The 13834-nt window shown below is 40.1% G+C and overlaps 1 protein-coding gene across 3 annotated transcripts in view; it reads right to left on the minus strand.

Moving 5' to 3' along the window:
* PPEF1 (protein phosphatase with EF-hand domain 1) overlaps positions 1-13376 on the minus strand; it is a 34738-nt gene extending 21362 nt beyond the window's left edge. For all 3 annotated transcript variants that reach the window (XM_065677356.1, XM_065677354.1, XM_065677355.1), the window contains exons 1-4: positions 13290-13376; positions 7688-7860; positions 3653-3780; positions 2784-2835 (exon numbers count right to left, since the gene is read on the minus strand). In XM_065677356.1, coding sequence (XP_065533428.1) covers positions 2784-2835; positions 3653-3780; positions 7688-7751 — 244 coding nt within the window. In that variant the 5' untranslated portion in view covers positions 7752-7860; positions 13290-13376. The remainder of the gene's footprint in view (positions 1-2783; positions 2836-3652; positions 3781-7687; positions 7861-13289) is intronic.
* Positions 13377-13834: the final 458 nt, after the last annotated feature.

The raw sequence follows: 13834 nt of genomic DNA on the forward strand, positions 1-13834 counted from the left end.
AAGCCAAAAGCAGCTGTGACTTATTCCCCACTGTAAGAATCACTCTATGCAAAAAGCCTTTGAAGGGTGTTAGTAAGGCTGTAAGTGAGGCATCATGGGGAGTGAAACTGCAGACAACAGCACCTTTTTTTGTTGTTCCCTTTTGAAGGAGGCTCCAGGAGGTGTGTGGCTCCTGCCCCAGTTACCTTGAGAGGTACAGGGGTGCCTTAGACTCCCAGTCCCACTACCTTGCCCAGGACATGTTTGCAGCCTTCTCACCCTGAATGCACCACATGAAGAGTGAATAAATGAGTCCCCTTTACCTGGAAAAGCAGTGTCCAGCTTTCTCTGTCCAGAGAACTTTCCAAGTTGGGGAGGGAGAAAAGTTTAAGGTGGAAAGGTTTTAATTCTTACTTCTCACAAATCTTTGGAAAATAGCCTTTAATCAGAAGCAGAACAAGACACATAACTATAGAATATCCCCATCACAACTTAAACTGCACTGGCATTTTAAGCAGGATGAGAGGACGAAGAAAGCTTTAGGGTACAACAGATAAACATTCACATCAAAAGCACTATGTTAATGAGGCAGTGGCTGCTTTCTTCTTTGAAAAACGTATTCTGAAAGAGCAGACTAAAAAGTGGAAAGTGACAAGATGAATAGTGGAGACTGAGCAGTTTATAATGTACAGAAAAATAGATCACAAAATCTTCAGGTAGCTTTCTCATCACATACTTAGATGAACAGGCAACCTATTCTCTGGTAAGAATATTACATACTCTCTTTTTGGTGAGGGCTTTTGAACCATGTGCTATTGTTCAAATTTAAGTGAGCACACACTGGAAAAAAAAAAAAGAAAAAGAATAAAAGCCAGAGAATAGCGGGGTTTAGAAAATGCTTGAGAGTAGCAAGGCCAATTTGAAGCCTCTCTGCTTGTCATGTTTACACTCATTGTGGTTCCTATCTATGACCTGTGATGATTTTGCTATGATTCAGCAAAACTGAAAGCAGTTCATTATTCTATGCAGCACTGACTTTGCTTAAACAGATGGGCTATCATGAATGCTGCAAAGGTCACTTAGGAGGGTCAAGCAATTGATCGTTAAGTAAAGAATGCACACAGCCAGTAACTGGACTAACATAAGCACAAACCACATGACACAAATTTTATGTGCAATTTCTCAAAAAAATAGCACATAAATAGAGAGACTCAGCAATCTCTCTATTAAACATGTACCTTTTGGAATCTTTCCACTCCATTTTGGGTTCTGTTATCTGTAACCCGGGGAGTTAGAAAGGGGAAAATAAAAAAAAAACAAGACAAAAATAAAGCCTTTGGAGCAGTTATCAAGTCTTACCAACTTCAGTCCTGAAAGATGAAAGTTTTAAGCAAACAAGACAAAGGGGAGCTTAACCAAAACCCACACACTTTATCATGTGTTTGAGCCTTCAAACCATGCCTGCAACTCCTAATATCTTGAAGACCAAGAAATGGGTCACCTACTCAGTGGTGTAGCGGCAACCCACAGAACCCTCTGTCCCTTCCTGTGCACAGGTAGGGCCTGGATCTCCACTTGCCCATGAACAGTCTATGCATGTAGCAGTGTCCTCTGTACCAGTCATGTCCTGAGCCCCAGCAAGTCACCTGAAGCACCTCACCTTTGTTTCTTCTATCCATGGACACAGTTAATAAAGGTGGATAAATTATATCTAAAATGAGCAGTTGTAAAATTCTCTTTAAATAGTGAGCAGTGTCTGACTGGATACAATAGTCTGGAATGTTGTATCACCTGCCTTGGCTTCGGAGCAAGGCTCAAACATAATTTTTCTTCCTGCAGAGCACAGAGAGCATTAGGCACTCTAAAGTATTTAAGAGAGAAAAAATGCCATTTATAATGGTTGCCATTAGAACACTGAACCACTTATGGATTTGATAGTGGTTTTATCCTGCTATAAAAGTTTCCTGTGCAAATTTTAATTGGAATAACCTGTGGCTGGACCAGATGAAGAAGAAAGGACATTCTCTTATAATTCAATAGGAAGGGGACAGTCTCCTTTTTAAAAACACTGGGATTAGACCTATTCTCAATTTATTCAGGGAAGTCATGCTTGTTTTCTGGACTTAGGAATCACTCTCAGTCTGTCCTTCCTTTGAGCTTGACCTCAAAAATAAGTTTTGTCCAAGGATCCCACAATACTTCAAGCATTACGGGTTATTCTTTGAATAACTGAAATTTAATTAAGATGGTTTCTAAAGATTTATCTCCAGCAGTGTAAATTTCTTTCATTTTTTATCATTCACATACTGACACATGTTTTGCAGTGAAATCTAAAACAAATTAAATTAACAGGTGGTTCAGAACTACTTCAGGGTTAAAGAAAAAGAAAAGAGGGAACAAGAAGAACAACCTCTTTGAAGGCAACTATTTTGCCCTAAATCAACTAGACACAGTTTTTCTAGATAATCACATCTCATAGTTTAAGAAAACATGCATAGAAAATTGGAGTCAGTAAGATTATCATTAGAACAGCTTAAGGGCAGTAACATACAAGAAAGCCCTCTGAGCACTTCTGAGTATTCTCATAAAGACAAAGAAGTACCTGTTCTGTCTTACATCTTGACTCACTGAATAGATATTGAGCAGAGTCAACATTTACAGATCAAATTCTTATTACAGTATTTGGGAAATCAAACTTCAGCCCAGCTTATGAAGTGGGCTGTAAACATCACACTGAAAATAAACATTCTTCACATTGGGTTTTTTAGTCAGAATCTCCATATTACTTAGATTTTTATCCTTACCTGCATCAGTTGGAGTACAGTGATCCAGCATGAATGTAAAAAAGTTGGATAGCTGGGCACAGAAAAGGAAAGAACAAACACTGATCAAAGAGCAGTAACATTCTCTTTCCTTACACAGTTACTAGCAATTTCTCATTTAGGGGGATCTAAGACACCTCTGTATGATATCATAGCATCAGCCTGCAATAATAGCACAACCTGTGTCCTATTACAAAAACTGCTTACCGCTTTCCTTCTTTGCTAGGAATTAGCAGATTGACACCACATGAATACATAAAAAGTTCCAAGGCTGTATCAATGCTGCTGACATTTTTGGGTGTAATTAATCTTGCCCATCATCCAGACTATTTGCATAGGCTTCCTTTGGAGTCTATAGAAAGATACTGCTACAAACACCAAACTGATTTTAGACACTGATGCTACAATGAACACAAAGCCCTAGAAGTTTCTGATTCCCTGTTTTCATCCCAAAGGAAGCCTGGTCTGACATACTGAGACTGATATCCCTGTTGTACATCTTGCCTCACAGACGCAGTTAAGATCGCCCACAGGGGATGACCTGCAATTCCTGGCTAACAGAGCTGTTATACAGGAATCTCTAACCTAGACATAGTTGCATGGGCAGAATGGAGTCCTGGTGCTTATGTAGTTATGTATATACATATATATAAACACACACACACATACATATATATATGTATGTATACACACAACCTAATTAGTTTATGTGTGAGGAAGGGAAGCAGTTTTTATGTACAGGACACAGATTTGTAGGGAGAAATAACAGCACACCCATTTGTTTTTTATTTTCAACTTGGTCCTCTAGGATAATGTAAGTGCCAGTACAGGAAGAATTGAAGATTACAAACCTGTAGTTGATCTTGCTCATCAGCATATTCAATTGACTGAAAGATACTCAGAGAATAGCGCCGCCTCATCTCTAGCCGGGCCATTCTGAAGCGGTACCAATTCTGGATGAGGACAGCAGATCTAATGACTGTCAAAACAGAAAGCAATGGAGTACACATGGATACAGTGTAATCTATTTACAGGCCCCAGTCATACCACAAACAGATCACATTCCCCTAGCTGCTCAGATAGAAGTTTATCAAGCAGAACAACATCTGATGGCACAAAAGAGGTCCTGGGATGGGCACTGTCCCATGGGGAGAGCCCCTCACATCTATGTAAAGCAGTTAATGCTGCATGAACAATGGACATCAACAAGAGCTGTGCAGGGGGACAGGAGCTCTAGGAGCTAATGCTCACTTGATCCCTCACCACCATGCCCACAATCCCCCCTGCTATTCCTGGTATCCAAAGGGATACCAGCTCTAAGGAGCCAGGGCACTACCAGCAGGAAGACAAGAGAAAAGACGGGCAGGTGTGCCCTCAGCATTACCAGTGATCACTGCAGCTTCCACAGACTAGAGGGAGGAGTGAAAGCAGAAGGCTGGAGAGGCTGTGCTCAGCCTGAAATAACCATGATCTTGGGAGAGGAGGAGCAGATGAGCTCAGCAGCAGCTTCTGCTTTTCACAGAGTTGTGACTCTTCACTGCTTTAAGGGTGCTCATCCAGAAAGATCAACTAACTTTGAGAAAAGCATTCCTCAGTCACTTGTAAACTGTTTTTTTAAGATCAGCAAGAGAGTAATAAATGCACCTTTCAGCTACTTAGGGCATACGTAAGTATGGATTTATCATCCAAAGGAGGACACCATTTGTTATACAAAATTGAAATAAAATGCAGCTACTGCCTTGAAGATGGAGCAACTGAAATAATGCCAAATTCAAATCTAGACATTTGCTTGAATTATGGTCAGAGGGAGATTCTGCATTAATGTGCTTAGCCCTACAGAGCACTAACAGGGGCAGTCAAGTGGTATTACATGCATCACTGAATAATAGCAAGAGGAACACAAAGCACAGGGCTATTGGCTCCCTAAACCTGTCCCAGTACAACCACAACATCACCACCATATCCTTGCCTGGCAACAAAAAGGAGAGCAAGGTAGGAGGCTGCTTTCAAGAGATGTCATATTTACTCACTTGAAGTTGAACATAATTCTTGTATTTTTCCGTACCTCTTTTTTCCCTGTACTTTCAACAGGATACTGGTAAATAAGTAGAGGGCCAGAGATGTCAAACCTGCACCTTCAGCCCTGCAACTAACATGTCACTTCAAGGAGTTTGCTAAGGAGCGCAACGCTGAATGACTCAGCACAGGACACAGAAAAAAAAGAAGTCTTTACGCTTCTGAGCTTGGGGGAACAAATCAAAGCAGCCACAGGGCAACTCTACAGAAGGTACAAAATAATACACTGATTTTAGCTCCTGACACTCCAAAGAAGTAGAGCTCATTTCTGAGCAAAAAAAAAGAAGCACAGAAACAAAACTGAGACATTCTCTGAATACACAAGTTTGACACAATCACCACTGCAAAGCATTGCAAATTCACAAAAAAAGAATAAAAAGAGGAAACTAAAATCAACACTAATGTCTTAACATGAATACGTTTCTATTATATTACAACTGCCAAAATGCACAGTTGATATTGAAAAGCAAAACAAGAACTCATACCAATAATTTTTCTCCCTGCAAAATTGCAAAGAAAAGCTCTGTACCACAGGGACAACAGTTTACACTAGTCAGTTATTTTAGCTGATCACAAATACCAAGAAGACACTAGGATAAGTGGCACCCCTGAGTGAGAATGATTTTTTTTTCTTAAACTGACTGTTATGCAAGTAAAGAAAAACCTCCATAGAAAAGTGATTCTGTTAATAAATGCATAAAATTAAGAAAGCTATTTTTACTAAAAATGCTTAGAAGTGACATAATAGCATGTTTTTTTTTGCTTATTTTACCATTAATACATATACGGCACAGTTAAAGTGGTAAAATTTTCCAGTCCAGACAAGGCCAGAAGTCTGTAGAGACCCCCATTCAACAGATATCATATCCATCCTAGAAAAGTCCTCTTGCATGAAGGAAATGTAATCCTTATATGACTAAGCACATCCTTTGTACCCTACATAAACTCTGAGATCTTCCTTAATTTCTGTCCTTTCTGGAATTCACCACCACCACCACACGCCAGAAAGCCTGACACATCACAGCACAGCTGTCATCAACTTTTCTCTTTAGAAGAATACCTAAGGGGCAAAGCACAGCCACCAACACAGAAACCAATTTCCAGTATCAGAACCATTGAACTTCCATTATTAAAGCCCCCCTAGGTTGCTTAATGGCCCTGAACACTTAACACAGCACAATTCCACTGGTATCACGTAAGATAGGTATCTATCAACCTCTTTGGTTAATGTTGCAAATCTAACAGAATATTGTGGGTTGGGTTTTTTTCTTCCATTTTGTTTTTGTTTTTCTTGGTGGGGGGGATGTTTTGGGTTGGGTTTCTTCTTCTTTTTTTTTTTGTATTTTTCTGGGGGTTTTGTTGTTTTTGTGAATTTTTTTTAATTGTACTCACTACAGCGCTATTATTCTCAGGACTGAATTAGAACATGATTTTCACACTAGGCTAAACTGTATCTGTAGAAATAATTGTTATCAGTTGCAGAAGGTCCCTACACCCGCAAGCACCTGTTAAATTAATGTTATTAATGCATTAGAAGGATGTACAGCCTCAGGCTGCAGACCAAATGATGGTCTGGCATCATTTGACTACTGCTGAAATGCAGAAACAATATCATCCGGCAACTGGAGAGGACAAAACATTGCCAAACACACAACAAAATCATAAGCCAGCTTTGGGATAGCAAAGCCTGGCTCCACACCAGTGTGTATTGATGGTTGTAAACCAAGAAAGAGTACAACTCCTCATGCCTGCTGCAAGCTCTTGTACCCTCAGAAATATTCCCAAATAACTTGTCGCTGAGGCCTTGCAAGGCACATATATGCACAGATGCAAATGCAAAAGGGAAGGACAGCTTCTCAGTTAGAGGTAGGTCTGAGACTCTAGGTGCCTCCATGTTACTTCCACTGCTGTGACACAGTGCTGATGCTGCTGTGATAACCAAGCAGTATATATAAAGCTGAAGGCTACCCTTAAATCGGTCAGCTTCGATGCCTCTAAGTGCTCCTTCTTCTCAGTCACCAGTTTCCTGTGACTTGTGTCCTGGCTTAGTAGCCAAAAAAAGCCCTCCTTTTCAATCATGGCTGGTCAGCATAATAATGTCCTGACACTATGCACAGTACCACATAACATTGTTCCTGGCAGGCCCCTAAATCGCACTTTAATGACAAACCTTGAAAGAGAACACAAAGGATCTGAACAAAGGTCTGAGCTAATCCTGGAACCCATGTGCCTGTGCAAAGGCTGGTGCGGTATGATCAAAAGCAGGGAGATGAGGCACTAGATTTTTAATCGAACATTTAACCAGGTACTGTGGAGACTTTCAGCTCAGTGACTGACAATGGAGAATTGCAGGCCAGACAGATGGCAGAAAACAGATTCTAAGGGTCACTATAACAGCTCTGCTTTACTACACTTATTTCATAACCAGAGTCACCCACCAGCAGGAAAATTGGGACAATTTGCCCAGAAATCCTGTGTTGTAAAAGGCTCTAAAAGTTCCCCCTCAATACCTTAATCCATATGCTTTGCTAGTAACACAGCAGTACACATATATCTGAAATTTAGGTTCTGCCCCAGATGCTGTGAATCTTTTCCCAATCTGTAGATGTTAGAGGTGGTCTACAGTTGTCTTCTGACCTCAGCCTGCATCTAAAAGCTATGCACTCTTTTAAAAAGAAGATAATTATAAAGTTTTGGGTTTTTTTAACAAGTATTTTTACAACAGAACTGGAGGAAACATTACCTTGCAATCCTCTTCTGGTGTTACAGAGATAACAACCCGTGACCCTGAAGACAAAGGCAGCACTCACCGTTCTCTGATGTTCTGTCAGCTATAGAACTGCTGCACCCCATGGTTCCAATGATGCTTCCCATCAGTTTTAACTGCTGCTGATATGAAGCATGTGTCTTTCAGCTGCTATACACATTTCCTGTGTCATTCATTCAGTGATGAGGATTATACCACTCCAGGCTCTTCCTAGCACTGATAACAGGGAGGGGAGTTGGAGGGAAAAAAAAAAAAAGGGGGCAAAAAAAAAAAAAAAGCATTTGACAACACAGAATCTAAAATAGCTACAACTCGTAAGAAATTACTGTACAACACGTCTTGCAAAAACTGGACCTGATGAACCATACTTGGTTTCTTTTTCACATCTGATTACTATCAGCTTGCATTCAGGACTGAAGAACTCAGTAATTAGTACAGTTTACTCCTTACATGTTAGCTGGAAGTTAATGTGCACCTGTGATTTCCTGGTAGGAACAAGAGTAGCAGGGACAAGTGACTACAGAGGCATGTTTCTCTTCATTCTTGTGATTTGAAAATCAGAACTGCAGAATTCTAAGGACATTAAATTACATCTGATACTAATGCTACAAAAACCCCAAACAAACCCAAACCTCACCCTCCTAACACTCTATTGCTTTGAAAAGTGCCCTGCTGCTCCATTTATCATTTTTCTAACAGTGTCACCACCACCAAACTTGCAAGTGGAGATAGTGCAATAGGAAATTGCTTCATCATCAGATTTCATTTAAATAAGCCATCCAATTTTCAGTTGCATTTCTACTGACACACTGGTTTCATTAAATAAATCAACAAAGTACATTTTGCAGTCTGGTGCTTTTTTTTTTTTTTTTCCTCCTGGTACTTGCTTAGCTCTTCACTAAATGCTATTATTCACTAATGCAACACACTTCCTAACCAACATGCTCAAATGAACACAATTCCTCCGAGATATAAAATAAGTTAATTTCTAAGCAACACCACTGATGCTCTTATAGACTGAATTTTGTAGGAGCTAAAGATTTCCTATATGATCACACTGATCCCCCTCTCTCCCTGTCTCCAAGGATACAGGTTTCTCTCTAGCATGTCTGATGTCTAAATTATTGCATTTGTCGTTTTAATTGATATTCCTTTTGACTTTTAAAACAAAGAAGAAATTCATCAGCGTAAGATAAATGTTTAACTACTATTATTTTATTTTGCCTTTAACAGCAGAAGTAAAAATAACAGGATAAGAGAAAAGAACAAATGAATAAATAACCTATTTTTAATCTCAACAGATATTTATTGTTGCAGGACTTTTTACAGTGTTGATACATTTTCTTATATAATGTCCTGTTACATTAATATTGCAGAACTCTTTATAGTTTTGGGGCTATTTTTCAGCATCCCACAACACAAAGGCATCCTACACTTGAGCTGGGTCTCCCACCTTCTGAGTCAGTATTTATTTTAGGAAAGAAGGATTTTCATTTTTTTTTTTGCCCACAATGGACTGCTTTTCTTCCCTCTGAAGGAGCTATCATGAAATCCAAAAAAAGTGTTGTAACATTAATTTTCAGCCAATCAGTGGCTTTGTCAGCATCAGACACACTGATATTGCCAATAGCTCAGATTTGTCTTATCTCCAAACAATTGTTCTCCTGAATACTGTCTCCTCACTTGCCCTCATAGGGGAATAAGATTTGGTGTTAGTCCATCTCAAACCAACCAGCCATGACTTGAACTGTGGTCTGAAGACTAGAACCAAGAGCAAAATAAGAGCATACAATTTAAGTCCTGTTGCAGCTAGATGATCTTCAGTGTGTGCCTTGCAATTGAGTAACAGGAACCCCAAACAAAACCATCATGTTTCTCAGGATGCCACCCAAGCCACAGCTAACAATGGTCTGACCCAAGAAACAGGGATCTGAATCATCATTGCAACCTACTTTCAATGATTTAAGCTTTTCTCCCGGTCACCCCCACTCTTCCCTCCACCCACCTCTAAATTCACAGACTACTAACACCTCCTTGAGCAAAGAAATAAAAAAAATAGAGGCATAGGGACATAAATTTTATGGTGATAGCAGTAAACGAATCCTGAAACATACACTCAAATCTTGGAGGAATACTTGCACAAAAATATCCACCAGTAAACATATGAAAAAGGATAAATCTGACAATCAAAGAACTAGCCCAGGGGAATAATCATCACCTTCAGTCCCAAGCATCTGCATCCTAAAATGGGCATAGTGAACATTCAAATTACTACCCTACTTCCTGATGGCTTCTTAGGTAACTACAGAGCCATCCCGGCCACCAAACTGCACAGACTCCAGACCAGCCACACTTACTGAAGACTCTGGCAAGCAGGGTCTCCAACCAGGCCCAGCAAATTCACTTTCTGCCCTTCTTGCCTGACTACAGAATCATGAATAAGGGGAACAAGCCTCTGTGGAAAAAGTCAGTGCCTCCTCCAGGCCAGGGCTCTTCATTGCTCCAAAATAAGCCTCTCCAAAGGAAGAAATCCCTCCTCTCCTGCCCACCCCCCTCCCCCCCCCCCCAGGTTATGCTGGGTCAAGCCAACTCCTGCACCAGGCCAAACCCTGCCTTCCTGGACAAAGACATAAAAAAATACCAGGCAAAGGCCATGAATGCCTTCCATGGGGAAGAAGGTTGAAACCCAAGCATTACAGCATTAGAGTAATTTATGTGAGCTATTCACTGTGCAGTGTTGCAACATCTGGTGAAGAATCATTTGCCATTACAAAACTCCCCAAAATGCTGGATGGGGAAACAGAAAGCTAGGCTTTTACCAAGGTAATTACAAAGGCTTCAGAGCTGCAAGGTAGCTGGATGAGAATTTGGGACATAATGCTGTGTTAGCATTCTGGATACTATGGCACTGTTAGACCCTTAGAGAGAATCCGTCATGTTCACTAAAAAGCAGGCAATATTCAACATCTGCAAGCTTGTTCCATTTTTTAGATGTAACTACAAGAAACTGCCATATTTCTCTCAGTTTAGCAAAAAGGCAATTTTGGGATGGACAAGCACTGAATACATTGCCCATCCACTGAAGCAAAATAAAATATCATTCCAACCATGCCAATAGACATGGACCAAGTTAAGTCAGAGTGGTGTATGCTGCTCTTTTTCTGGGTAAGAGTCACTGAAGGTTACACTGCAGCAAGTGCTCAGAAATTTGGGGTTCAGAACCTGAGCTGGCAAGAACCTGATTTACAGAGAGAATGAATCAGCACCATTTCAGCTGGATGTAATTGGTACTGCACAAAATCAATCATGCCTCCAGTCTGTTAGTCACATAAAGACCTGGCTGCCTAAATAATGGAAAACTTTTAAAGATTTACAGCTGACTTTTAATGAAATCAGGCTGCAGGTCCTTCGGGCAGAGCGCCATCCTTTCAAACATACCTTATCTTTTAAAGTTACATGAGCTGTGCTACACGCAGACAAATGTAAGCTAGGTCAAGCCTGAGGATATTGAAGCCATACAAGTTAAGAGCCACTGGGCTTTACCTTCTTATTCTTGCTTTGTTCCATTTGTTTCTTACCTTTGATAAAGAATGAAAGGCTCCTCCCACCATTTTTGTTGCGATGGGAATTATGTTATTCCCTTTAAACTGCTATCTCCAGCAACATGCCTCCATTCCCTATTTCCTCTCAACCATATTTGTGAACAGGTAGTTATGATCTCCTCCCACAACATGTCTTAGAAGGTACATTTGGTCAAAGAAGTGATGAGATAGGGACATTTTTCTCCATTAAGATCAGATGGATGGGTGGGTGGGTAGATGCTTTCAGTAACAGGGGCTTTCCTTTGATCCCTTCTTGCTATCAGATTTTTAATTTTCTGTGATTCACAGCCTTCCTTTAGAGTTCTTTTCCTTTGAAAATTAGGACTGCAGAGAACAGAGAGATACCATAACATGGTTTTGTGATTGATTTGCTTCTGTGCATTGCTTGGTGAATAAGGCAGGAAAGAGCAAAATGCTCGAGAAAGCCCAGACATTAAACCACAACACGCAGGTTAGCACCTTTAGAGGGACAACCCTCCAAAACTGTCTTGTGGCCAGAGTTGGGATTGTCAAGGATGGGAATCTAGAGATGAACTAAAAATATAATTATCTAAAAGACGCACCCTGCAGAAAGTGGGATGAAGCAGCCAAAGTCAACCAACAGAGTGAAAGAGAAACTTGTGATGCCACAAGAACTGTAATTTTGACATTAGCACTGAATTTAGTTTGACAAGGGACTGATATGAGAACATCAAACACAGGGAAAGCAGTATCTGTTTAGGTCTCTGTTATTTTACATCAATGGGATAAACTGACATTTCCAGTAAGTGACTTCCAATGTTTACATGTATGTGAAAGAAAGGAGAAAGCCTTTTTGTTTACAGATAATTTCTTCAACCTGCTCAGAGGAACAAGGCTAAGCTCAATATAAAACTGAAGGAATCATTTCTAGCAGTGGCTTTGTTGGCAGATCTCTGTACTTTGGGCAATGATCAATAGGGACTGGATGTAGTAAGATACCAGTAAGTCAGCAAAGCCTGATAGAGAATAGGATGAATATATAGAACGGCTCAATAAGGTGGACTCATATTCCCAAGACCAAAAATGCTCTGCAAGAAGAAATAAAAGCAAGAGCTGCAAAGGTGTGAACTTGCAGAGATTATTCAAGCAATTGCTGAGTTCAGGAACTACATGCAAATCCAAAGAGAACTGCAGAAAACTGATGGAAGAATGACAGTTCGTGTTATTTACAATCAATAAAGAATACCCTCACACAAAACATTTGCACCTTTTTGTGCACAAAATAAACAAAAACAAGCAGCCTCATTTTTTGCACAGCAAGACTTTGGGCAGAATGTTTTTTAAAAAGAGAGGAAGTAGCAAACACAAGTGCACAAATGAGGTGCAGACCACTCTGAACTATAAGCAAAGCCATCCCATAATTTTCCAGAAATGCTAAAAAACGCCTGTAGGGGGAAATTCCTGTGGGAAGCAAGGAGAAAACTCAAAATCCTGAAGCAAAGTTGGTTCTAGTAAACTGGAGCCAACCAGAACGTAAAAGTTAACATCCTTCTCTGAACCATGCATTGCCCTGCAGTTAATGAGCAGGGTCGTTAATTCTCCTTACTTGAAGGGGAGAAGGGGTGAAAGAGCAAAGTTCCAGAATGACTGTGTTAAAACCTAAGCCAGTTTAAATATTAAATTAATGCTTCTGCTGAAATTCATATTGGTTAATAAAATATAAGTTAAGCATCGGAACAAGGTTCAAAATTATAATAAAAATAGTTTTTCCTAAAAACAAAAGTACATGAAATACAGTAGTCCCAAAGCCAACTGATTGCATCTGTATTCAGAAATTCTGGGTATCTGATCCAGTTCAGGTCAAACTTTGTAGTCCAAAGCACACTGATTTTTCTCAGGGTAAAATCATAAACAGTTACACATACGTCATTCCCTACACAGACATAAGATTAAGTCAATTTGCTCTTTAAAAGTGAACTAAAATATACACATATACCCCACCCAAAGCTTACTTGGTTTTTTCTTTCTGCTTCAGCAATACCTTTTTCTTTTTTTCTTTTTTTTTTTCTCTATAAGGAGTACCTTTAGGAGATTCTTTTTTTCAGGAGAAAGCAGCCCCTTTTTGGCAGCAGAACTGCACAATGACAGATGAGGCTCTGCAGAACAGGTGCTCCGATTCTCTCTGAGGTTCTGGATCTAGGAGATGCAATGCACTTGCTCTCCACCTATTTAAACAGCTTCCCAAGAGGAAATTTCTTGAGCACAGCTCTTCAGAAGGTCAGGTGAAACGCTGTTTTCATCATTCAGCCTGATGTACAAGCTCATGGCTGTAGCCCTCCAGCTGCAGTGTATGCATGCTGTTCAAGAGCTGTTTTGTCACCATGCACCCTGAATCTCAGGCAGAGAAAGGGATGGGCTGAAGTTATCTGCTTCACATCTGAAGTCACATGATCTCTCTCAAGAGGAATGGCCTTTCTGCTGTGATGAGGTGATGATTTGCATTTTAGCAGCTCTAGCACACTGAAAAACAACATAAGGGCTGTACAGGTATTTGGTGATCTGACATGACCGGCATGGTTATGAAAGCCCTTAAAGAAAGAAAAACTGAATTTATGATGAGGCATTAT

This window comes from Lathamus discolor, chromosome 4, assembly GCF_037157495.1.
Source record: "Lathamus discolor isolate bLatDis1 chromosome 4, bLatDis1.hap1, whole genome shotgun sequence".
NCBI lineage: Eukaryota > Metazoa > Chordata > Aves > Psittaciformes > Psittacidae > Lathamus > Lathamus discolor.